The 24,362-nt window shown below is 44.7% G+C and overlaps 1 protein-coding gene across 2 annotated transcripts in view; it reads right to left on the reverse strand.

The window, feature by feature from the left end:
• Positions 1-21,052: 21,052 nt before the first annotated feature.
• Positions 21,053-24,362, reverse strand: part of NLGN2 (neuroligin 2) — a 275,173-nt gene continuing 271,863 nt past the window's right edge. For both annotated transcript variants that reach the window (XM_069215582.1, XM_069215583.1), the window contains one exon: positions 21,053-23,357. In XM_069215582.1, coding sequence (XP_069071683.1) covers positions 22,541-23,357 — 817 coding nt within the window. In that variant the 3' untranslated portion in view covers positions 21,053-22,540. The remainder of the gene's footprint in view (positions 23,358-24,362) is intronic.

A 24,362-nucleotide genomic window follows, 5' to 3' on the forward strand; every position in this document is an offset into this window, starting at 1 on the left:
ATCTGTTTATTGACCCCTGCCAGACAAGAAGCACATTTGTGCATTTGCATATTACATGACTCCACGGGGGTCTGAGCATGGCTACCACCTGAGAACCAGTAGGAACACTGAAAGGATAAACTGTGCTTCGGAGGTGGGAAGGCAGAAACGAATACTCCAAATGAGGATGTCCCACCTGAAAGCCTACAGCACTTTCTTGCGGGCTCATAGATGAAACTGGGGTCTGAGCTGCTGGCTTAAAGAATCAGCCTATGTAGTGCAGCAGGTGTATGTGCCACTGTCCCAGAACATGCAGGTTAAATGCAAAATCACTCTGGAGAGCCAGAAACTGGAATCCATAGAGGGCATGAAACCTATGATCTGACAGCTGAGGATGTGCTTAGAAATATTCTTGAAGTTGCTTTAGGTTTTGGGCCCTGAAAAATATGTCACTGCAATTAAGCCACCGACTGGCTCCCTGCTTAGGTTTTGTTGGTTGATATTCCAGTACCCTAGAAATATTTCATTTTGTATGGCATTTGAAGTCTTTGGGACTTAATTAGAATTTTGTGGGCAGGACACTGCATCAAACCATGCCATATAATTTATTCTTCTCACTACAGGTGACACAGGCTTTAATGTGCTAGTAATACGGCAGATGGAACATCCTTTTTCATTTGTAACAGAGCCTCTCCTCACCAAACTCTAAAAAATGCCCTTGGTCATGATTAAAATGCTGGAACTTAGCTTTTAGGGTCTCAAGCTAATGTAGTTACAGTTTAAAGGTAAAAACAATATGATGATTGCAGTCTTTTTCTAAAATACTGCATTCATTAATTCAAAATGGTGCCAGTGTGATGATTGCAATCATTTAGTTATCAAATCGTAAATTAATTAGCAAATATCTCAAGGGCATGGTTTTCATTACATTGAAGAGGCATGTATAATTGGGGGCAGAGCAGGTCACTACCTGCTTTTGCTGCTTGCAATAATTTCACGCTAATGTTGAAGATCATACACTTATTTGAGAGCCAACAAGGGGTGGCGTGTGGGCTGATCAACCAATCACAAGCATACATGTTCCTAATGGTTGACTTGACTATATTACTGAATATCACCACCAACAATATTGTGGCATACTAATATTGAAGACAGACTATCCAGAGACAAAATATTGAAAGGTAACTGTATATAGGGAAGTATAGATTTACTATTCCTAACTCCACATCTACGTACTATGAAGATATATGTATTGTGTAGGTTAATATATTTGGAATTAGGTATTGAAAATCTAGACATTTACCGGTTGATATTTTATTTTTTATATTATGACCTCAATCGCTGTTTTTGAAATGTTTGATGCAGGTTGGTCACCTGTGGGAAAGTATTGAAAACTTTTCCAATGAAGTGTTGCATCAACCTGAACTATAGAGGGCACAGTGGCTCCTCTGTAAGATATTATTTCTGCATTCTGTAAAAATTCTTGATTTGAGCATGTTTATCTGCAGATTTTAAAGAAAAAAATGTTTCTAGCTCGGTCGGATCAAAAGTTAATAAAAATGTTGTTACACATGTTGCCTCACACTGGTAGGCACCTTCAAATTTTGACTGGTTCTGTTTCTGTTCCTTGTTGCTGTATTTGGTTGTTAAACAGGTACAACTGATGTGGGACCTTTACCTAGACAGTGTTAACCTGTTTAAAAATGTCATATGTAGTCAAAAGGCAATAATTGGATAGGGAGGAATTTTAGTGTGTCCCCGGGAGTACTTCTTACCACTGACATCTGCGTAACATCTCATAGGCACCCAAGGGGCAGCTCCACTGCCCTCATAATTAAAATATCTAGGCACTGTGGTAAGCTTTGTGGTATGCTGACACTTTACAGGTTAACACTGACCCATGGTTTTCTATGAGAGTTTTTCCAAACCAGCCAAGAACTCCAGACCGACATCTAAATTGTGAACCAGCACCTGAACTATTTTATGAACCACACAATAAAGATAACGCCACAAACCTACTAATGGTAATTTGCAAGTGTTTGTGAGAAAAACATGACGGCGCCATTGTTCTTTCTATTTTTTATTCTTTTGAAAATTGTGTGTGTTCATTAAGATGTGCTTCCATTTTTAAAGTAATAACTCTGGGGGTTATTACAACTTTGGAGGAGGTGTTAATCCGTCCCAAAAGTGACGGTAAAGTGACGGATATACCACCAGCCGTATTACGAGTTCCATAGGATATAATGGACTTGTAATACGGCTGGTGGTATATCCGTCACTTTACCGTCACTTTTGGGACGGATTAACACCTCCTCCAAAGTTGTAATAACCCCCTCTGATTAGGTATTTCCTCTTTCTATTAACTGTAATGTTTGTGTTATGCCATATCCAACTCAGGGCCTGATTTAAATTTCGGGGGACGGTTTACTCTGTCACAACGGTGACGGAAAGACCAATTGACGAAACCTAAATCCCATAGGATATATTGGGATTTAACTTTTGGTGGATGGGCTATCTGTCACCGTTGTGACGGAGTAATCCATCCTCTGAAATATAAATCAGGCCCAAAATCTCCCATGAGCTGACATTGATGACTTTATTAAGCTGCTCGGAGAGTCAAGAATGCTTTCGAAGTCCAAACTTCAATCTGAGATCTAACACCCAGCATCCATATCAAAAAGATGATGGGAAGAATGCTTGCAAATTGTATAACCACTTGCAATTGCTCGGGTAGCATCCGAACCAATTGTTCTTTTGCTCACCGTGCAACCTGAGTGGTTACCCAACCGTATGCAAATCAGTCTTGACCCTGCTCCTCGTGGGAGACTGATTTGCATATGGCTGTGTCCAAACTGAGGTGGCATGGGGAGCAAAAGTCCAATGGGTTGGGATGCTACCCCAAACGATTGACAGTGGTTATACTATTTGCAAGTATTCTTCCCATCACCTTTTGTGTGTTTCAGGATCATCTTAGTATGCCTAAAAATTGAGGGTTGAGTCCCTTGATTCTCCTGAATCAGAAGAGGGGCCTCCTGGGCTTCAAAAGCAGAAGCTTCCTGGAAATCCCAAAGTGCAGCCTTTTAGACCTCTTCAAGAAGAGTACCCTGTATCACCACCAGGGGCGGCCCCTCCATGAGGGCGGAGATGCGTCGCCCCCCTTCCAGCAGCGGCAGCTGCAAACCTTTTAAAAAAACAATAATAACAAACAGTGTTCATTATCATTTTCTTGAAAAGAGGCACAGAGCACTCCCCTCAGAGCACATGTGTCTCGGGCCAGCCAAACACATGTGCACACTGGGCTCTCTCCAGCCCAGCAACACAGTTGCCGGGCTGGAGAGAGCCTGCATAGGCTCCCAGCCAATCTCGATGCTGCTTTGAGCAGCGTCCGTATTGGTGCAGGGCAGGCTGGGAGCATGTGCCTGCAGAGGAGCGGATGGAGCAGCAAAAGTAAGTGTTTTAAAAAAAAAAAAATTTAGTACCTGGAATAAATCATTTTTTCTTCTCAATGCAAATAAACCAGTTCTATTGCCTCCTTCTTCGGGGTGTGGCTATTTCTAGTTGCAGCCGTTTTAGATTAAATTTGGATGTACCCTCTGATGGAGTGGATGTATCCTGAAATGAAGCACATAACCATTCTTTACCTTATCTAGCACACACAACTCAATGGTTATGCTTTCCCAACTTTTTAGACGGTATTCAACATTTCCCCACCAGACTGGTACACATAGAATGGAAAGCAAGGAAGTCATGGTTTTGAGCCAGTCTGTGATTTCCCAGCTGGGGAAGAAACCTCAAGGGGGGACTTCAAAGGTCACCCTTGGTAAAGAGTCGATTTCTGATGTTGCTGGAGCTAATGTGGTTCCTCCCAACAATACCTCTGAAGAGTTTGACCCCTCTGCATAGACTGAAATCTCTGCATTTGATCCAGAAATACTTTTTGGTCCCTTCCACTCCAGTTGCTTTTACTTGATGTGCCGCATTTCACCACCGATAGGTGATCCGCAGAGTACTCTACTGGAGAAGGATGCAGTGGAGATGGGCACCGCCATGATCTTTTGTTGAGCTCTATTTTTCAGTGATGTGAGTATCAGCCAGGATGGTCTTCTTAAGGTTATTCCGCACCAGGACTCTGCTAAAGAAATGTCAGCTAAGTCAGTGGACGGGCTTTGAATCTGGTTAGATACCTGAAAACCCTCAAGAACCGCCTCTGAAAAATTCTGCCTCCTGTTCTGTGGTAAGCTATTTTCAATGCTCTGAATGTTTTCCCACAGTGCACTGTTGTATCTGCCAAGAAGAACAGAGGAGCCTGCTGCTTTGAGAGCTGTTCAAGCTGTGCCGCATACTTTACTGCCAACAAGATTTAACCTCTTGCTGTCCCTGTCTTACTTAGGTGCTCTGGAGCAGAGGCACAGCGTTTCTGAAGAGACTATGACTTAGGATCCATGCATGGCAAAATTGAATCTTGCCCTGAGGTTTATATTTTTTTCAACATCCTGGAAATTATAATTTTGGTTGCGGCATGAGAAAAAAACTCTTCCTACGTCATTTCCTCAAATCCTGACACTAGTTCTAAAAGAGAAGGTGGCAGAACGCTAGGCTGCAATGTCTCCAAAGTTACAGAGAATGACGTATGTGGCTTCTTATGTGAAATGCTGAGCCTGGAGCCTTCTCTAGCCTTCTGCATAAGATCCACTTGTCAATGGTCCGGGACTTCTTCTGAATACTTCCATAGGAAATAATGGGTCATTGTTTTTCTATGGAGTTCAGAATCATGGATTAACAATCAAGACCCTGAGTACAGGGTACCTTTGCTGTCCCGGAGTGTTCTTTAGGACATATTTTGAAGAAAAACCTATCAACCTCTGTCGCACTCGTCCCTCTCTGCAGGGTCATCCCTAAACTCTTAACCTTCAACCTTCTGTTTTCTGAACCTGTTTTCGATGGCCTTAGGGCTCTGCGCACTTTACCACTAACTAGTACTCAAGTACTTGTGCTCTCCACGTTAAACATGGAGAAATTGGCTTACATCCAGGTGGTACATTTAATCTACATGTACGTCCCTAGTAAAATGGTACTACATGAGCCCAGGGTCTGTAAATTAAACGCTACTAGTGGGCCTGCGGCATACATTGTGCCACCCACTACAGTAACCCTTTAAACATGTCCCAGGCCTACCATGGCAACCTGTGTGTGCATTTTTTAACTCCCATGTTGACCTTGCAAAATAAACCTTTTCCCAGGCCTAGACCTTTTTTTAGATACATTTGTCTCCCCTAGGATAGGCCCTACATAGCTCATAGGGCAGTGTATTTAAAAAGATGGACATGTACTTTTAACTTTTACATGTGCTTGTAGTGAAAAACTCTTACATGTTTGTCACTACTGCAAGGCCTACCTCTCTCATAGGATACAATTAGGTTATCTTATTACATCTCGTAAGTGATGACTTTCAATTGGGAGGAAGTAGGAAAGTTGAGTGTGGTGTCTGAAAGAACTGTAATTTAAAGCTCTCTTTAATTGTAAAGTCGATTTTAAGTCACAATTCTGAAAATGTCACTTTCAGAAAGTTGGCATTTTCCTGTCCTGACCATTCGATGCCTGCAGCCGGTATACTGGGTCACATGACGAGGTGTAGCTGGCAGTTGGCCCTTGTGTATTGTTCCTAGACAGTAGAACAAAGAGGACAGAGGAGTTGACAGGATCGGCCCTGACTTGATGGGGGGAGGAGCTATCACCTACCACACTTGCACGTCACAATGCTCCTGCCTGAGCACACTGACAAAGGATTTTACCTAGTCTTTTGTCCCTCCAGACGATCTGGGGATGGACACATCCAGAACCTCGCCTACTTCAAAGTAGGCACCAGGTACTAATACTGGACCCTCAGACTCAACTCTTCAGTACACATCTGGTCCAGTGGGAGGCTCAGAGGGACTGCTGTGCTGCTCAGCAAGAAGGACTGCCACAGTGGTACCCTGGTGCCCCGCTGCCTGAGTGAAAAGGACTGGACTCACTTCTTGAAGTCAGGACCACCAGAGTGATTCCAAGGGCTAGTTGGCTGGGAACCTCATCACAGCTTCAGGAACAGAAAAGGCTTCAACCACTTTGAACTTAGCATCTGGGCTCTGTCTGCTGTGAGTCCTACCCCGAAGTGGTGCCACCCCAGTCCTGGAACCTTGGAAGTGAGCCTGAAGGTGCTCTACTAGCCCTGCTGTGGTCCTGTGATCAGAACTAATGCAGATGCGCCTCCCGGAAGCAGGACCTCTCACCGCAGCCCCGTCAGAAACGGCACTGAGCAATGCATCCTTGATGCAGGACTTTGCATCATAAACCCTTCATCAACTGCATCCTCTACAACAATGCAGGACTCCGTATTGCAGCCCACATCATCCCCGGAACAGCCGCTGTGCTCTGTATCCTTGATGTGGGATCTCATAACACTCCGCAAACCAGGAGTTAAGGTACTCTGTTTAGCAAACCTCACTTTGTCCCTATCCCCAACCCATGCTCCACTGTGGTTGGTCTGAACTTGTGACTTTGTCCTAGACTGGCGCTGCCAGATAATCACATTTGCCGCTCTGCGCTTTTAGGCACTATCTTAACTTAAATCTTCAAAATTGCATATCTCTGGTTCTACTGATTGGATTTTTGTTGTTTTGATCTCAAATAATTTATTAAATTTTACTAAATTCTTCTAAATGGGTGTGGGATTGTTTTCACTTCATTAGTGTTTGAAGTGCTGCACAAATACTTTACACATTGCCTTTAAGTTATGCCTGACTTCTTTGTGCCAGCTACCAGAGGGTTAAGCACAGGTTAATTTGGGGTTTGCTTGTGTTTCACCCTGCCAGAGATTGTGGTTGCTGCTTGTGTAGGGTTCCACCCTCTCTCATCCAGTAACCCAATTTCCTACACTCTCCTTGCCAGAATGTGATGAAGGAAGGCAACCCACAGAGGCTTCAGTTTTCTCCCTACACTGACTGCAAGTACCCACCCTTCTCCACTCACTCTGTGGCGGCAACAGTAATGAAATCTCTTGGCGAAGATAGGTGGCTCAACCTCTAATTGACGTCCACCGTTGAAGAGTGGAAGGATGCAGCAACATGTGTATTGATGTTGAATGTCTTGATGACAATTGTCTTGACGTTGAGCACTTGGTGAAGTGCCTCGAGGTTGAATGAATCCTTTGTCTCCGATCAAAGCGAGCTCTGTCCATTTATGAGGAGAGTGGTAAGGGTGTGGTATGCAGTTGGTGATGCATTCTGCAGAATACTTTCACAAATATATTATCAATGCCTGGTCTGGAAGCACACTGCGACTCATGAACAGCACATTTCCAATTAAATGGCCACAATATTCACATTGGCATGCAGTTTTACTGACAAAGAAACATAGATCGCAAACTATAATATGTTAACATCGGGTTTCAGCAAGTATTTATCATTTGCCCATCACCAAGTAAAGTGTCTTGATTATTTTTGATACTATTAAAATATTTGTATCCATCGCCCATCCAAAATTACAAATAAATGTGCAACATTTGTGCCTTTTAACTGCTGATTTATTTTGAAATATTTGTAAGGTAATTTAAAAGTATTTACATTTTGTCGTGGGTGAGAAAAAACTCATCCCACAGCCTTTCTTTTCCCACCTCCTGTACCCCAGTAAGATTGTCAGATAGTTCACTTTACAAACTGCTCTAACTTTGTAGTTAAAAACAGGTAAACACCAATCTAGTTATAATAATATGCAGCATTCATATTGATAAGGCATAGCCTGAATTTGACTTCTGTCTTCGAAGCATCTCATATATGCCCCGATAAAAACTAAATTTAAAAGCCTCTTTATTGCTGGTCCATCTTCTGCACTGAGGCATAGTTGTTTGGGGGTGCCAACAGCATTCTTCCAGCATATGTGAGCCCAGGCCAAGCTCAAGGAAGGTGCTCGGGAGGCTAGGTTGGGACTGCATAGCACAAGCATTACGAACACAGTCTACATGAATGTTCACAAAGAGTTATTCATTTGGAAAAAAAGGAATAATATTTTTGAACATACTTTAAAACTCTATCTCGGTAGAAAGTTAGAGCGAGGGCAGTAGTTTAATTTGTGTAGCACAAACCACTAAAAGGCTAGAGTCAATATTAGCGGTGTAAGAATGTTGGACTTTTGTTATTCGTGAGTCAATTTGGGTAATGGTGTGCAGATCCGGTCCCTTATTCATGAACCACTTCTCAACATTTCCAATAAGAAATAATAGCCCAGTGCTATTCTGTGGAGTTTTTGTACCATGGAATGCTCTCAGGCTTTCCAGTGTGCTGAAATAATTCAGCTATCAAGCACTTGATTACAAGTTACATGCATCTGTTGTTGGGATGCCAGGGAGCCGGTGTACCTGCACCAAAATCCAGTAACTACACGTTTGGTGCCCAGAATGGGGAATAACCAGCTGGATAAGAGAATGCCCGGTCCTTTTGCACTGATAATTCCTGATTTGAATGACAAACCAAGTAACAAGGGGGACCACGTACCCCCAGGCTTGTATGATATATAAGGCCCACTCCCCCTCTCTGCACCGTGGTGCACCTGCAAATGGGTGCTGCAGGCGAGACTGGGACAGTGTACCCTACTACAGTTAGTGCACTGCCCCCAACTCAGCTGTGAACTCAGGCCTGCCCTGTGGGCTCCACATTGGCAAGGGGCGGTTGAGGTATTTAAAGCAGACGGCCCATCTTTCACAGTGCAGGCAGCAAGAGGGAAAGAGATCCCCTGCAGGCGGGTGTAGTGGGTGACTGCACACGACTCCGTGGGGATATCTGAGTGGCCCATGGCACCTCTGTCACTCAGTTCAAAGGTGACCTAGGGTGGGTAGAGGTGTACTGACTGTGTGTTACCTGAATGTGGTGTGCAGTGCTTAATTTGTAAATAAAAACGTGCCGGTGCTTTGAGCTCTCCTCTGAAACACATGGTTGCTGCAATTAAATGTGGGAACACGGAATACTGAGGCGGCGTAATCCTGAAGCCATCCCGGGCCTCGTCAATCCATTTACAGCCACTCCCTGCCCTTCAGCTCACTCTTGCAGCTTTCTGCTCTCTCCCTTTGTGACGCTTTTTCATTTTTCTCTTCCTCCGTCTTTCCTATATGTGTCTTTTGCTCGCAGCAAATGCTTGAGGCAGAAGAATAAGCCCTGGCCCTCAAAAATAAGTGCTGGTGCTCAGCACCGGAAACAACAAGCACAAATTAAGCACTGGTGATGTGTGGTCAGAGCCCCTCACAACAGCTCCTTTGCCTCTGCACTCATCTGTAGTATGGTGCACATGCAGAGGTAACTTGTTTCTCCTTTTTGTGGAGTCGCGTCCCCATGCAAATGAAGGAACACCCCATCGCAATTGCAGAGGTAACACCGGTACAGTTTCAAATACAGAAGGGGCCACAGAAGCGTTTACAGCCACATCTGTAATACCAAACTACCCCGGTGGTGCAGAAAGCAGGCGCACTCACCCATTGCACCTCCAAGGCACTTTGGGGGTTATTCCAACTTTGGAGGAAGTGGTAATCCGTCCCAAAAGTGACGGTAAAGTGACGGATATACCACCAGCTGTATTACGAGTCCATTATATCCTATGGAACTCGTAATACGGCTGGTGGTAAATCCGTCACATTTGGGACGGATTACCACCTCCTCCAAAGTTGGAATAACCCCCTTTGTGTCCTAGTGATCGGGAGAGACATGAGTTAGGACCACAAGCCCACAGGATGCCTGAAGCGGTTTTCCTGGGTGGCCCCTGTAAGAGGCATCATCACTTGATTGCTTAGATGCCCGAGTCTGATGAAATGCAGCAAGCAGCAGGGGCAAGGACCTGATATCTTATGAAAATGCGACTGGTGCAGAAACAATTTCATGCAAGATGTTTAGCACAGGAGCTTTGATGCAGTAAATAAGAGATTGATGAAAATATAACTCTTACAAATATGATGCACTTTTCAGCCAGGCTCTGGATTGCTGCAGGTGACAAACTATTACACTGTCTATAACCAGAGTAGGAGTGGAACTAATTGGATTTCTGGGACATTCAGGGCAGACAGCACCAAGAGGACAGAGAAGTAGCCTGCAGGTGGGTGTCGACTTTGAGGGTGCATATATTTGCAGAAACTGGAGCCGGCACCCTAAAGAGGTGGATATAGTCCCCCACTCAACTGCATGTGACCTGAGCTCCTGCAGGCCCCCTGGAGTTTCTGGCCCAGAACCGTCCACTCTTCTGGACTTGGAGTGGGCATGGTCAAGGATTGAATAAACTTTGCAAGATATTTACTCCTTGTTGGGAATATGTGAACTGTGAAACATTGGTAGTGACTGCCCTCTGGACCCCCTTCTATTCCTTGATATTGCTGGTTTATTTGCCAGGATGGTGAACTCTTGTTAAAGAAGGTAGAAAGCATGTAAACTGCCCACTCGACTGCTGTACACTAATATAGCTTTGTTCTTTCACTACTTCTGTTCAGTTGAGATAAATTCTCTTACCTGTAGGGTGGTGGTAGGGTGGCAGGCAATCCATGCATTCAGGAGGTGGTTAGTTTTGTAGCCGCCGCACGTCACTGTGAGACAAGGGATATTCTAGTTTGGCTGTATGTTGCTGGATTGTGTGTTGTACATGTTTATTGAATTTAGTTTTTTGAAATAGGGATATTAAACTGTGTGGAAAATTGGGAAGTGTGCAAGGTTGGCTGATGGAGGGTAGGAATGATTCTGAATTGTCTTCGCGACAAGAGGGAAAGAGGAGAAGGGTCAAAATTCCTTCACAGGGACAAACCAGAACTTGTGATGTTTCAGGAGACCACTTGACAGCAAAAGAAGGCGCAACTTTCTTGCTAGGGGAAAGTGGGATTGGCCATCTGTTTGTGGAGGGCGACTCCCTTTGTGGGACTCACATTCTGTTGGATCGAGACTGGTGCCAAGTGATGGTGATTGGCAGGTGGGGGCACCAGGATCTCTAATTTTTACGTATTTACGAGGCCTAGATCTTGAGTACAACTGACACAATTTTAACTGATGCTCAGAATCTAGAGTTAGATGGTAACTTTAATGATGTGATGGATGCTGGGCAAGATAATATGTGCCCAAGATGGGAACAGATCCACTGTATTGACACTATTTGTGGAAGTGATGGGTATGATGAATGGGTGGCCACAGCCACACTGATGATAGGCAATATTGATTCTACTCTGTGGCTCACAGTTCCTCCTTCATACCTCACTGGCTCTTCATACCTCCTGGTACAGCTCCAAGTTCTGATGATGGAATTTGTCACACAGGGTATCTTTGATGACTTGCTGCTGGTGATGACTATGGTCTCCCACATTAGGAAGGATGCTAGTACCTGGAGGTTGAATACCTGGGAGTACAAGACTGTATGGTGGAACAACAGCTACCTCAAGTGACCAGGCAGCATTTTAGGGAAATAAAAGGGATGCTTTACTAAATAGCATTTTGTCCAAACTTTCTGGGTTTGGGGGGCCTGTTTTATACTTGTACCACACACACAATAAGAGCAAACAGAAGTTTTTGAGCAGGTTTTTAGATAGAGAAGTGGAAAGGCACGGGTGACCCCTTCTTCCTTGGTGTTCGCTTTGGTGATGAAGCCCCTCACATATTGGATCAGGCAAGCTCAGTGCTTAATTTGTGCTTGTAGTTTCCGGTGCAGAGCACCAGCACTTATTTTTGAGGGCCGGGGCTTATTCTTCTCCCTCATGCATTTGCTGCGAGCAAAAGACAAATATAGGAAAGACGGAGGAAGAGAAAACGAAAAAGCGTCACAAAGGTAGAAAGTAGAAAGCTGCAGGAGTGAGCTGAAGGGGCAGGGAGTGGCTGTAAATGGATTAAAGAGGGCCGAGATGGCTTCAGGATTCCACTGCCTCAGTATTCTGTGTTCCCGCATTTAATTGCAGCAGCCGCGTGTTTAAGAGGAAGGCTTTGGGCACCGGCACGTTTTTATTTACAAATTAAGCACTGGGCAAGCTCTCCTAGTGGTGAAGCTCCAGAAAGGGGGTGGAATTGAGGACTAGATCTTGTATGCAGATGATGTGCCCTTGTTCATATCATAGTCATGGTCGGAGGTATTCTCACAAGCTCAGACCTTTGCGAGTTCTCTGGATTTGCCATAAAGAGTTGAAATACACCTTATTCTCTTTGAAGGGCTGACTGAGTGCTCTTTATCTGAATGCCAACTTATGGTAGAGAAACACAGATTTAGATATCTGGGCATTATTATAAGTCCTGACAGAAAACACTTATTGCCGAGAATTAAGGCAAGATCACTGATAGCAGCAGGGACGATATTTTCAATTGGCTTAAACTTCCCTTGTATCCCTTGGGCAGGGGGCCCTTGTTTAAGTTGAGTTGCCTGTGGTGATTAATGTACATCCTGAAAACAACTCGTATGGAATCTAGGAGGATTGCTTTTGAAAAAATGTAGAGATAGCACAAAATTTGAATTTGAAGACTCGCTCTTGAGGTTCTAAAACACCAAGGATACCCTTAATTAAATGATATCCATCAACCGACAAAGGAAGCACCTCCCTGCCTTATTTGCAAGGCTACAACTGTGTGGCATACTTGGTTCTCCTTATTGACTGGGCCTATTCCACACTGAAAACCCACTGATTCAGCTGGGTAGGTTGGTGATGGACAACAAAACATACCATATTTTCTCTACCTAGAAGGCAAACAGTTCTCTTCCCATTCAGACCATCCTTAGAGTTTGGAACGAGGCAGCAACTGCTACATGACAGGATTACAAAAGAAACACTGCTCTGGTACTGCACCAGGCTTAGTTGAGGTGATGGAACTTACGATAAACCATGGAACTTAATTGCCAATCTGTGTAACCTAATAGTGATTGCAGAGTTGAAGTACTTCTGTTTGGGCGTTCAGGCCTTGGCGACGACTTGTGACACATACTCAATCTCTCCCCATTAGATGCCAGAGCTCTGATGCACCGTCCTCCTACCAATCAAAAATATACAAGTCTGCCATGCACAATTTATTGGATACCCTAATAGCCCTGAGAGAGAAGTGGGTGAACGGACTTGCCATTATAGCAACCACTGACCAAAGCTTAATTTGAGCTGGTGGTTTCCGGTGCTCGGCGCCGGCACTTAATTCTCAACACCAGCTCTAATGACAGTCAACCACATGGTGGCAATGTTTGTCTAATTTTGAGATGAGCACACCACCATTGCTTAATAGTTAAGTTATATGTTATGCCATTCTTATAGCATTGGGTAGCATGGAACAGTCTGAAATGTCACACTTGTAAGAGCGCGATGGAGTCGTCGTCATATGGTACTCTTATTGGCAGCGCTGGGTGGTGCAGGCTACCGTGGCCTCCTCAGAAGGGTCCTTGGCTCTAACTTTTTCACTAATTAGGCTGTGCCTGGGTTGAGTGTTTTCTTCATCCTAGAGATGTGTTAGTCCAGTCGTCACTGCCATTGATTCAGACTTAAATAGTTCACCGGGCGGATGTATTGGGATAGGTCAGTGATCTATGCCACTGGATATGTACCAGACCTGTGGTACAGCAGGGACCGTACCTTCTTCTGCGTGGTATGTGACTGCTCAGATCCCTGCCCCTTTTGGGAATCTGTTAATCTGGTGCACTTCTCTGTCAATACTTTTTGAAATAATTGTTTACTTTCAGATTATTGTCTTTTTACTTCTGATTTGGCTTTGTTCGCGCCATTTTGCAATCCATCTGTTTACTTGTATACCTAGTGATGCTAAAATAGATATCAGTGTGTTACAAAAATAGGCTGAAATGCTCCTTGGTGTGTGATTGAAGAAGATGAAGGGGAACTTCTTCAGGAGGTCGAAACAATGGATCTCCCAGCAGTCTCACAGGGGTTTCATCACAGGCCAATGAAATACACTATCATTTACAAGATCCAAGACGCTATTCAGAGCCTAATATTCTTCTGTTACTGAACACTTGGGTTCAGGACTTGTACTCTGGAAAACTCCTTCCTAGAAAACCCTTACCTAGTTGGCGAAACACAAAGAGAGTTTCTGGAGACAACGAAAATTCAGATTTTGGATTTGAAAACCAGAAATCCATGTAGAGGGAATGGAGAGAGAAAGCAGGCCTTCCCTCACTATGCCCTTAAATGGGCTTTGTTCCCAGTACACACCTGCCTGTCCTCCCAGCTAGATAAAAATTCAACGACTTACTCTTAACCTTGAGACCTCCTGGAAGGACATTTCAGTGCACAGGATGGGGAGAGTCTTGTGAGGTTTGAAGAATCATATATTAGAAACTTACCCTTTCCAGGAGGTGCGAATGTTTGTCCACACTGCACAGAAAGACAACCATGCAGGGAAATACAGCTTTAAAAAAACGTCTTATGGGTGTTCAGGCTCCACTCAGTTTTGTAAGACTGAATGTTGCACGCTAGGGGGAAGATTTACTTAGAATTCACGAAACGCAGTTCAGCAGGGCGAGTTGCTGCCCTGCACTGCATCGGCTGAATGGGAAAGAGCTGAAACGCGTCATATCTACTAAAGTATGGCGCTCTTCAACTCTTTCCCTGCGCTGGCACACTCAAGGCTGCCTAGTTCCAATACAGGGGCCCTTGTGCCCTGGTGGAAGAGTGCCTGTGTTATGGGCAGGATTGTCCTTCTGCAGGGGGACAACGTCCTGCCCGAAGAAATCCTTTAAGGCTTATTCCTCCTTCTATGCATGATGCAGAATGCAGCACGCGTGGGAAGAGGACATATTGAAAAAAATACACATATCTCTCCTTCTTACTCCTTCCTTGGGAAGGTATAGCATTTTGACACAATCCCAGGTATATTAGCTTTAGTAAATCTGGAATGCGTCAAAATCTGTGGGTGGATGCATGTGCCACCAATGTAATGCCTTTCCAATGCAAAGAATTACTGGGCAGTGCTGTGCCACGTTACTTTGCATTTAATGAACCACGCAAAGTGGATTTACATGATTTTGCGCCTGGGCGGAGCCATGAAAGCTATGCAAACTCTTTTTCCTCATTAGACAAAGTTCTAACCTTTGCATCGAACCTATTGTAACTTCCCCAAACACACGCCTGTAAAGAACTACCACCCAATCCGCAAATTATTGGTCAAGAGCAGAGCTTTCCATGAGTAGCTGATCATGGTCCTAAAAGCTTGAGCTGGTCCTCCCCGAATACTTTCTCCTCCATCCTGTACACACAGGTCCCAGCTCGTAACTTGCGTGCAGAAGCTTTAGGCCTGATTTAGGTCTCAGCGGTGGGAATATTCCATTACAAACGTGATGGATATCCTATCTGCCATATTACGATCTCTGTAGGCTGTAATGGGATCATAATACGGCAGACGGGATATCCATCACGTTTGTGACTGAGTATTCCCCTCCGCAAGCTCTAAATCAGGCCCTTAATCTTCTGGTCACACCGAAGATTCAAGATTTTGGTTCTTCTATTTATTTTTGCCTCTACACTTTTAGTTCTCCGGGTTGAAAAGCTCTCTATCTGTTGGATAATCTGCATCAAGACTGCTCCCAAAGATCGCCTCATGGCAGGAGGTTCTAAACACTGACAACACAACATAACCTCCGTCAGGTTGAGCTGAGCACTGTAACTCTGTAAGTTTGCATATGAGAAGTTTAGTTGTACTGTCATGTCAGTGTTGGGAGGAGGATGTGACGTAACAGCCAGAGCTTCTGGCTTTGAAGCTGTAGGAACCGGTTGTGAGTCTCGGTGTCGGCTCAACATCCTGTGATGCAGGGCAAATCACTTAGGGCCTGATATAGAGGTTGGCGGACGGGTTACTCCGTCACAAAGTGAGGGATATCCCACCTGCCGTTTTACAATTTTCATAGGATATAATGGGACCGTAATATGGCGGATGGGATATCAGTCACATTTGTGACAGAGTAACCCCATCCGCAAAAATCTAACTCAGGCCCTTAATCTCCTTGTGCCCACCAAAAATGAATGTGTCCTTCTGTAATGTAACCGGTGCCTATGTAAAGCTCTCCAATACCTTCGGTCAAGTTTGGGCTATATAAAACTGCAAAAAAAATAATGTTAAACACCCATCACCAATAAGGATTTTCTGCATGTTCCTGTTACAACAAGGGCTTACATACTGTGTAAATGTTGCTATGCTCTCATTGGATATCAACTCGTGAGTGGTCAATGCCATATTTTGGTGGATTGAAAGCTGTTTCAATCCATTGAGCAGAGCTGGCACGTGCACATGTGCTTATCCGAGTGGACAACCTTAGCCACTCCTCTGGGCAAAACACACTCCTCCTCCCAGTGTTGTGATAACTGGTCAGACGAAAGTAACATAAGTGAAGGCAATATAGTGCCTGAAACACAACATGTCTATCTTACCTTCTCAGACAATGGAAGAGCCACCCAGTCACCGACAAAAGAAGGTTCTGGAGCCAAATTCAAAGCCATCCAGTCATCTTTATTATGTATCTTTATATTATTACTAAGACTGTAGTCATCATCATCTTCATCATCACAGGCGGCCATCTTGGATTACAAAACAGGAAGTGATGCCACAGCACTTCCTCTAGTCCAGCGGTATCATGGATGAGGGTTGAATAGTGTTGGGGATAACACTGTTATGTGGGCAAGTGGGCATGGAAACGATTTGTAGGGCTCCGGTCTCCTAAAAGAGAAGGCTAGCGATGTCCTCTGCCATCCCTCATGCTACCACCTCATTTCCCCACAACAAGCCACCTCCAATGACATAACTGCCCCCCAAAAACCCCCACAAACGGCAAGTGCTGTAAACATCTTCCTACTTTCCAAAGTGTTGGCACATACAGTTCAAAAACGTATAGAAATCTTTGTTAATTTATTCAGAAATGCTTCAGCAATGCATCGAAAAATAATAAATCAAGATAAGGAAAGTGCGGGGGTTCAAAAAATAGAATCTGGACGTTTGGCACCGGATTCCTGATGCAAGGAGAGAGTGGGGTAAAGAGAGGCTGAGCATCCTTTTCCGAGGCACCGAGAGGGTGGCGGGGCAGCCTTTCCCGCCGGCGATGTCCACTCTGTTTGGCAAGGGGAGTGATGCTCCACAGCCTATCCTCATGGTTGCGCTTGAGCTGTGGGTGGGTGCTGGGGGTAGAGAGATCAGAATAGCCTTTCCCAATCCTTGACCAATACGATCTGCATTGCCCCTCGTTCGCAACCCTGCAGGCCGTACCCCCGTCGCACAACACATTCCCAGAAAAATCAAATGCGCTATTAAATGTGTGCTTATTTTCTTTACGTCTATCCTATGACGCCCCGACTCACCATCTCTGCTCTCGACAACCCGAACTAGGAGTGGACGAGGGGTAGGCATTAGACGGGCTTCTCTTCAGGTTACAAGAGGGGAGATAGCTAAACCGATAAATTAAAATAAATTTGAAAAAAATATTTATATTTAGATATATATGTATATTTATATATAGCAAGAGATATATACATGTAGCGACCAGGAAACTAGGTAAGTCCTGGATGCAAGTGCTTTTTCCTCATAGTTTCACAGTTAAGGCTGCGGCTGGGGTGCTGACTGCAAGATCCATATTTTTATTATTTATGCCCTCACATTGGGCAGAATTCTCCTGCGTCTCGCGTGCAGACATAAATCAAATATTGAAAAAATCCCAGGTCGCCCTCCCTGTACAAAACAAACTCATGCTAATGTGTGAGGAAGAATGGGGGAAGTTGGAGCCGAAACGAAGCAAAGAAGCCACGGCGGCGTAGAAACGTGGCTGGGTCATTTTGCAAGCGTGCTTGCGGCCAGTGGTCGCGTGCATGACGTAGCCTTGAAACAGTGAAGCAGACGCCTCTGGACCTGCCATTCACAGGTGAGCGAATAAAGATAGAGCGTAGTCCAGAGCGTGACGTGCCCCCTCCCTGTGAGTAAAAGAAGGCCAGCACAGAGCAGAAAGACAGCATGCCTGTTGGTACATACCAGGAGCACATTGTACCTGGAGAGACCCCAAAATGAGAATAATATCCTCTCGGACTATTGATGCTAGAGTCACACTGAATTCCAATGAATGGGAAGTCTGTTAGTCTGCATGAAGGTCAGTGGGTCTCTGCTGATGGAATGGTATGCCACTACTGCAGACTCCGTTCATCTGAGCTGCACTCAGTGAAAGTCTGCAGTGAGGCCAAGTTTCAAAAAGTGGGAGTTCGCTGATCTCTGTTGGGTACACAGCCATGAGCTAAAAACTATTTCTGCTGAAAAGGACCTCTGTAGAGGTTCCACTAAACTCTGATCGGCTAGTGGCCGTCATTTGGTCCACTGACACAGGCATGACTGGGCTTCCAATGTGCATCACTCTACTGTGGTCTGACGGGCTGCAAGATCATGCATTTGGCTGCTGATGCTAGCATGACCCTACCATCCAATTTTTGATAATTCATCGAGCTCCGTCAGGCTATGAGGACATCGGTTTGTTCTCATACAAGGGTGAGACGGCCTTCTAATGCACATGTCCCCACTGAGCTTTGTTGAGCTTTGTGGCCATTAGGGGTTGCTGATGTTGACATCACCTTGCCTTTCAATGTGTGACACTCCATTGAAATCTGGGCTAATGACCGTAGGTTGAGCTACTTATACAGAAGTGAGTTTGCCTGTTACTGATGCTGACATGGTCCTGCCTTGCAATGTGCAAGAGTTCGATGAATGAGGTTACTCCACTGACGTCCAAGGAGCACATAGGATTTCATAGCTCAGATGATGGTGGCGAAACATAGTCCAGTCACGTTCCACTGACCTCTTTTCGTCTACATTGATGCCTCTGTGCCAAGTGAAGCCCAAGCAATCCTGTGTTCTAAGGCATAAATCCCTGCTCCACTGAGTGAACCTCCGCGTGAGTGGACAAGACCTGAGAGGTCTGGAAACACACGTTTAATGACTCCTCACCTGGAATGAAGCTTATGAGCCCAAGAAGACACTGAGAGGGTAAGTCCACCGTTAGAATGCTCTGATTAGAGGTGTGTGGATAGAGCGATAAGAGGTAAAGGCTGACCTTAAGACAGAGAATAGAGCAGGGATTATGGTGGGAATGAAACAGAGATCAGGACCTAGAATGAAAGAAATAGCAAAAACACAAATGTAGAGTGGGAAGAAAAAATTGTTGGTTTAAATGAAACATTGGTTCCTATCAGGGACGTGACCTAATCTCGTGAGTAACTCGACAAAGAAGGAGACATGTATAATGACAGAGGAGTACCTCCTCTAAGCCAAACTAAGTGGTTTGTTCTTATATTCCTTCTATCCGAACAGATTGCCAATTCCTCCCTGAGCTAACTCAGGATTGTGAGTTCTGAATTAGAGGTGCCTGCTGGAGACATACTCCCTTAAACACTGAAAGATTGAGTCCTTTTAGGGACGTTTTTCAAGCATACCCACAAGCTGAAAGATAACAGAAAAGCCAGCTAAATGCATTTTTTCCATTTATGGCAGGCCAGTCCTACTGATGATGTATAACTCATCTGTAACCCTAAAAAGATGTAAAGAGAACCGGGCATGAAGTCTTCCCTTGCTGTGCATTCTGGATAAGTGTCTGGAAGGGGGGAGGCCGCATGAAAAGACCTTAAAGAAGTCTGGTTTTTAAGGTTTCTTGGAAGAGTTCAAATTAATCTGAAAGCAATGCTTTCAGATTAAGGATGTTTGGTAAAACCTACATCTGGCTTAAAACACGACAAAACAGCACCTATGAAGCAGTTTAGATGTGACTGCACAGACAAAATTATTCAGCCTGTTTTTTTATTTGTAATAAAAAAGTAATCTACCATCCCTGGAATCCAATCTATGCTATGTCTCGATGTTTGCAATTTCCAAAATCTCTACAAAAGCAGAAATATTCAAATTAGCCGATAGCATGCTGGAAAGATCCAGTGTTTAAAAAGATCCTTTCAAGATGTTAAACATTTCTAATGTGGTCTTCTCCTTAGTCCAGAAGTTGAGGATAGCCACAAAGACATTTAGTCGACTTAGAATGTGCTTTGTCAAACTATTCACTTTTAAAGAACGGAAACGTACATAGATCCCAAATGAATGACTCCCCATACTAATGAGTTAACATTCCAATATGTAAACCAATTTTTATTTCTTTTCTTTTGTGATGCTGTTCTTGCCTCATTAAGCTGTCACGTGGTTGTTCTTGTTGGAGGCGGCCATTTTGTTTTGATGCAAGATTGGAATGAACCAATGTCTGTCTGATGTGGGGCGGTGGTATTAGATGCTGCCAAGTGTCAGAGAAGGCTCGTGGATATAAGGATTAAGACTTGAATGGTTTGACTCAATTACTGAGGTTATGAATAGTAAAATATAAGGGTTTTCTCTATGCGTGACACTGTTGAGCTGGGCAGGAGTTAGATGGTCCCCCACAGCATAGAACTTTTCCTCTAAAGGGAACACCTGCAAAGACGGTGGATTGTGGCTAACAAACGCCAGGTCTGGCAGTCTGTCTCACATGAAGAGGTTCGGCTTCAGCACTGTATGTACTAGAGACTGTACGAAACACTAAAGTTTGGCAGGATTAGGCTTAGTTCTCTAAAATATTTGAGAGACAGCCACTGACAAATGTAACAGAAGGTGACCCTAGTCTTGCTTCTGCATAAATCCAGTCTCACTTTGGTGCTAACCAATTCCCCCATTACTACACACTTCAAAAAGACAAAATTGAGGGCAGGAAAGAGGAACAATTCTGAATGTTCAATTTAATTGCAGTTAGCAAAGTGCATCTTTTTCTATTTGTGCATCTAAATGGCACAGACTGAGTGCTTATCAGTTCTCAAAAGCAGAACTGATGATCCTCCTAAGGAGGGGCTAAGGAGGGACTGTCCCTCCAAGATGGGGCAGCTGTAAGGTAAGGGAAAAGCAGTGGTCAAAGGTGAGGAGTCGAGAAAGCATAGCAGGCCTTTTTCTGTAGACACTCTCACTTAATTACAGACCCAACATGTTGGCTTTCAAGAAGTCTGCAAAATCAGAGCTCCAAGACCTGAGGTCTCTCTGCCCTCACAAGGTCTTCTTTTTACTTTTTTTTGTTTTTTACTAGGGGGGGGGAGGCATGAAGGTAAGTAGATTCATTGTGTTGAAACTGCAAGAGGGGTTGGTGGTCTTTGGAATGTTGTGGGGAAGGCTTTCAAATGCGAACATTTTCTTATTAACATTTCTTTCACGATGGTTGTGTGCAGCTGTTTTCTCTGCCCCTTTCCTTGAAGAGATCTGCCTGGTCGCCTGGAGATCCACCTTTAATTGTTGTCAAGATGTTTTGGGATGCAGCATCCGACTAGATGGAACCTTGTATCAAGATATGTTGGAGTGTACCTTTAAGATAGATTCCAAGATGTCTGCTGTATCAAAATATGTAGGTGTACACCTTTTGGCTAGAGTGACCGCCGTCTGATTTATCAACATATGCCTTGTAGAAATTTCAGACATCTCCTACTTCTGTTCAGCCCTTGCCTCATAAAGAACTTCTAAGAAAACACAGAAGATAACCTGGGTCGCAGGTGAGGCCATGACACTATGGATAGCCAGAGACCATGGTCATGTGTGGGCTTGCATAACAATTATTTTTACTGACTCAATCCTCACCATTTTTCAACTCCCATCAACTTCCTAAACCACAGAAAAAAAAAAAATATGCCACTAACACTGGTGCTAGGTATCCCAAAGATATGTCCAGCGGAACCGGTGTACCGCTAATGACTGGCACGTTTTCCCTCTCTAAGCGTGGGAAGAAAATTTGTGGGAGCAACGCTTTGAGCAGGGAAAGTTGGCATCGGGTTTTTAGTTTCTCATAATTTACCAAAAACAAAATAAAAAAATCTGAAAACTCCTTCAGAAAGGGACAGCAAAAACAGAACTGGCAAAGAGACATTAGACCTCGGGGTTTGCAAAAGGGGCAGGCAAGAGAAATGTGTTAGTAACCTTTCCTTTCACCTCCAAGACTCTCCCGCAACCCTCATTTTTTGGTCAAACATGCAGCAAAATCCCACTCTCTCCACCTCCCGCGCCCTTGTTTTGGAAATCCACATCTGTCTTTTGATATTTTGTGTTTTTGTTTTTTGTACAAAAGAGGAAAAAGAAAATAAGACCCCCACTCCACCCCTACACCCGGGGAATATCGAGTGCCGATAGCCCGTTGTACATTCATTGAGTTTGTCTGGTACCAAGCTTCCCCCTTGCCCCTAAACCTTGCAAGCTTCCCAATTGGTTGCCTGCGTTGCCCCTGTGTGCGAAAACTCTTTTCCCGGCTTGGCCTCCTCCCCACAAAAAGGCAGGAAGGAATTGACAGTCCCCAAGGCCGGTAGGGTGGAGCAGTCACAGCAGGGACTTGCAGCCTGTTCAGACAGGGAGGAAAACGTCTTTCTGTGGGTGAAGGCATGTTGTCCACTTCTGGGTTTGAGTATTTTCTGTGCCTGTCCCCCACTCTCTCCCTTGCTCTCTTTCGCTTCCTTTTACCAAGGGAAAAGCCTGCCATCCCTCAAGATTTGTTTTAAAAAGGCGTCCTTGCGCGGCGAGCGGGTAGCGCACTATACCCGCGTGGTGGAATGCGGGTGAGGTAATGTGTTATTGTGGCTGCCGGTGGGGAAGGTGTTAAAGGGGTGCAAGGACTGTATCCCCGTGATGGTGCTGGGGATCATAGTAATAGTGTTGGGTGTCATGAGTGGCACGTCGTCAGGTGCCCGGCGTAGAGCCAGTGTATAGTCGGGCGGGCAAGCGGGCCTCAAAATCTCATGAGGCCTCAGCGGCTCCAGGTCATGGGCATCATGCTCTGAGTGCTTCAGCTGAAGCGACATCACTTCCTCCTCGTGACCATGCAGCAGGTCATTGGCGGCATTTCGTGGTGGGCTGAGCCGGCGCCGCAGCTCATGGCGCTTGTCGCGCTTGTAGTAGAGGGCAGCGAAGGCCAGGATATTGAGGAAGAGCAGGGAAGCCCCCACGGCCACAGTGACGCTCAGCTCCGTTGAGTAGTCGCGGGAGTCATCTGGAAAGGGCATGTGGGGTGTGTGGGTGCGCGGGTCCTCCGTGTCCATCGGCAGAGTTGGGAAAGGCCAGCGGGTGGTGCTGGGACCAGGGCGAGGCCCAGAGGGACCTCCAGTGATAGGGTGCAGTGTCTTGGGGGTAGTGGAGGTCCTGATGATCTCATGGAGGTTGTGCAAGTGCGGTACCAGCTCCAGCCAGAAGGCGACCTTGTTGGCACGATAGTTGTCCTTCACTCGTGGCTTCAGACCGATGTGTAGGTACTGCTTATCCTTTGTGTTGAACTTGGTCCAGACCACTTCTTCAAATCGGTTGGGTTTTGTGTGGATGAACTTGGTGTCTTGTGGAACAGGCTGGTTCGGGTCCCTGGAAGGGGATACAAAAAACAGATGAGTGAACCATGCATTAAAACTAAAACCGTCTCTTCTGAACAAGCCCCATATCAGGGAAATCCCCATCAGCAGACACCTTCTATGAGTAGAATGTGGCTTGAAAATCTACTTAGTACAGTAAGCCCTCCATAGAGGTCCTTCTCAACTGTTGAACATATATTGCATTATTCACTATACCACATCCTGGTGGAAAATTCCAAGCCTCCCTTCAGTGCAGACACCTTTTCTGCTCTGAGAAAAATTATTAACATTGATCTACTCTGTATGCATTTTACTCAAAACTGACGTGCAAATAAGTCACGGTGCAAGCATGAAGCCAACATTGAGTTGTCAATGCGCAAACAAAAAAACTGTGCACCACATAAAGCCAATGTGCATACAAGAAATCTATGCGCATGTAAGAAGCAAATGCACAAGCAGGAAGCCAATGTGCATACAATAAACCAATGAGAAAATAAAAATCAATCTCCATAGAAGAAGGTAATGCACCAATAACATGAACTGAACATTGTGACAACCAATGCAATGGGAAAGAAACGCACAAACAAGAAGCTGGGGCACATACTAGAAGCCAATGTGTAGATGAAGACAATTCACATACAATAAACCAATGCACAGACGAAAAGCCAAGGTGCAGAAAAGCAACCAACATAGAGACAATAGGCAAATGTGCACGAAATAAGGGAATATACAGGCTTGAAGCAGAGGTACAGACAAGAAACCAATGTGAAGACTAAAATCCATTCCATAAACAAAATGTCACTGCACAGCCAAGAAATCAAACCGCAGACAAGAACCAATAAAAGACAATGTGAAATAAAGAAGCAAATGGACAGTCAAGAAGTCACTGCACAGGCATTGCTAAATTAAGAGTCAATCACGTAGTGAAGGCACAAGCAAGACACTAATGTGCAGAAAAGAAGGCAAAGTGCAGACAAGACACTCATGTGCCGACAAGAAGCCAATACAGTGACAAAAT

The sequence above is a fragment of the Pleurodeles waltl genome, chromosome 12, assembly GCF_031143425.1.
Source record: "Pleurodeles waltl isolate 20211129_DDA chromosome 12, aPleWal1.hap1.20221129, whole genome shotgun sequence".
In the NCBI taxonomy this organism is placed as follows: Eukaryota; Metazoa; Chordata; class Amphibia; order Caudata; family Salamandridae; genus Pleurodeles; species Pleurodeles waltl.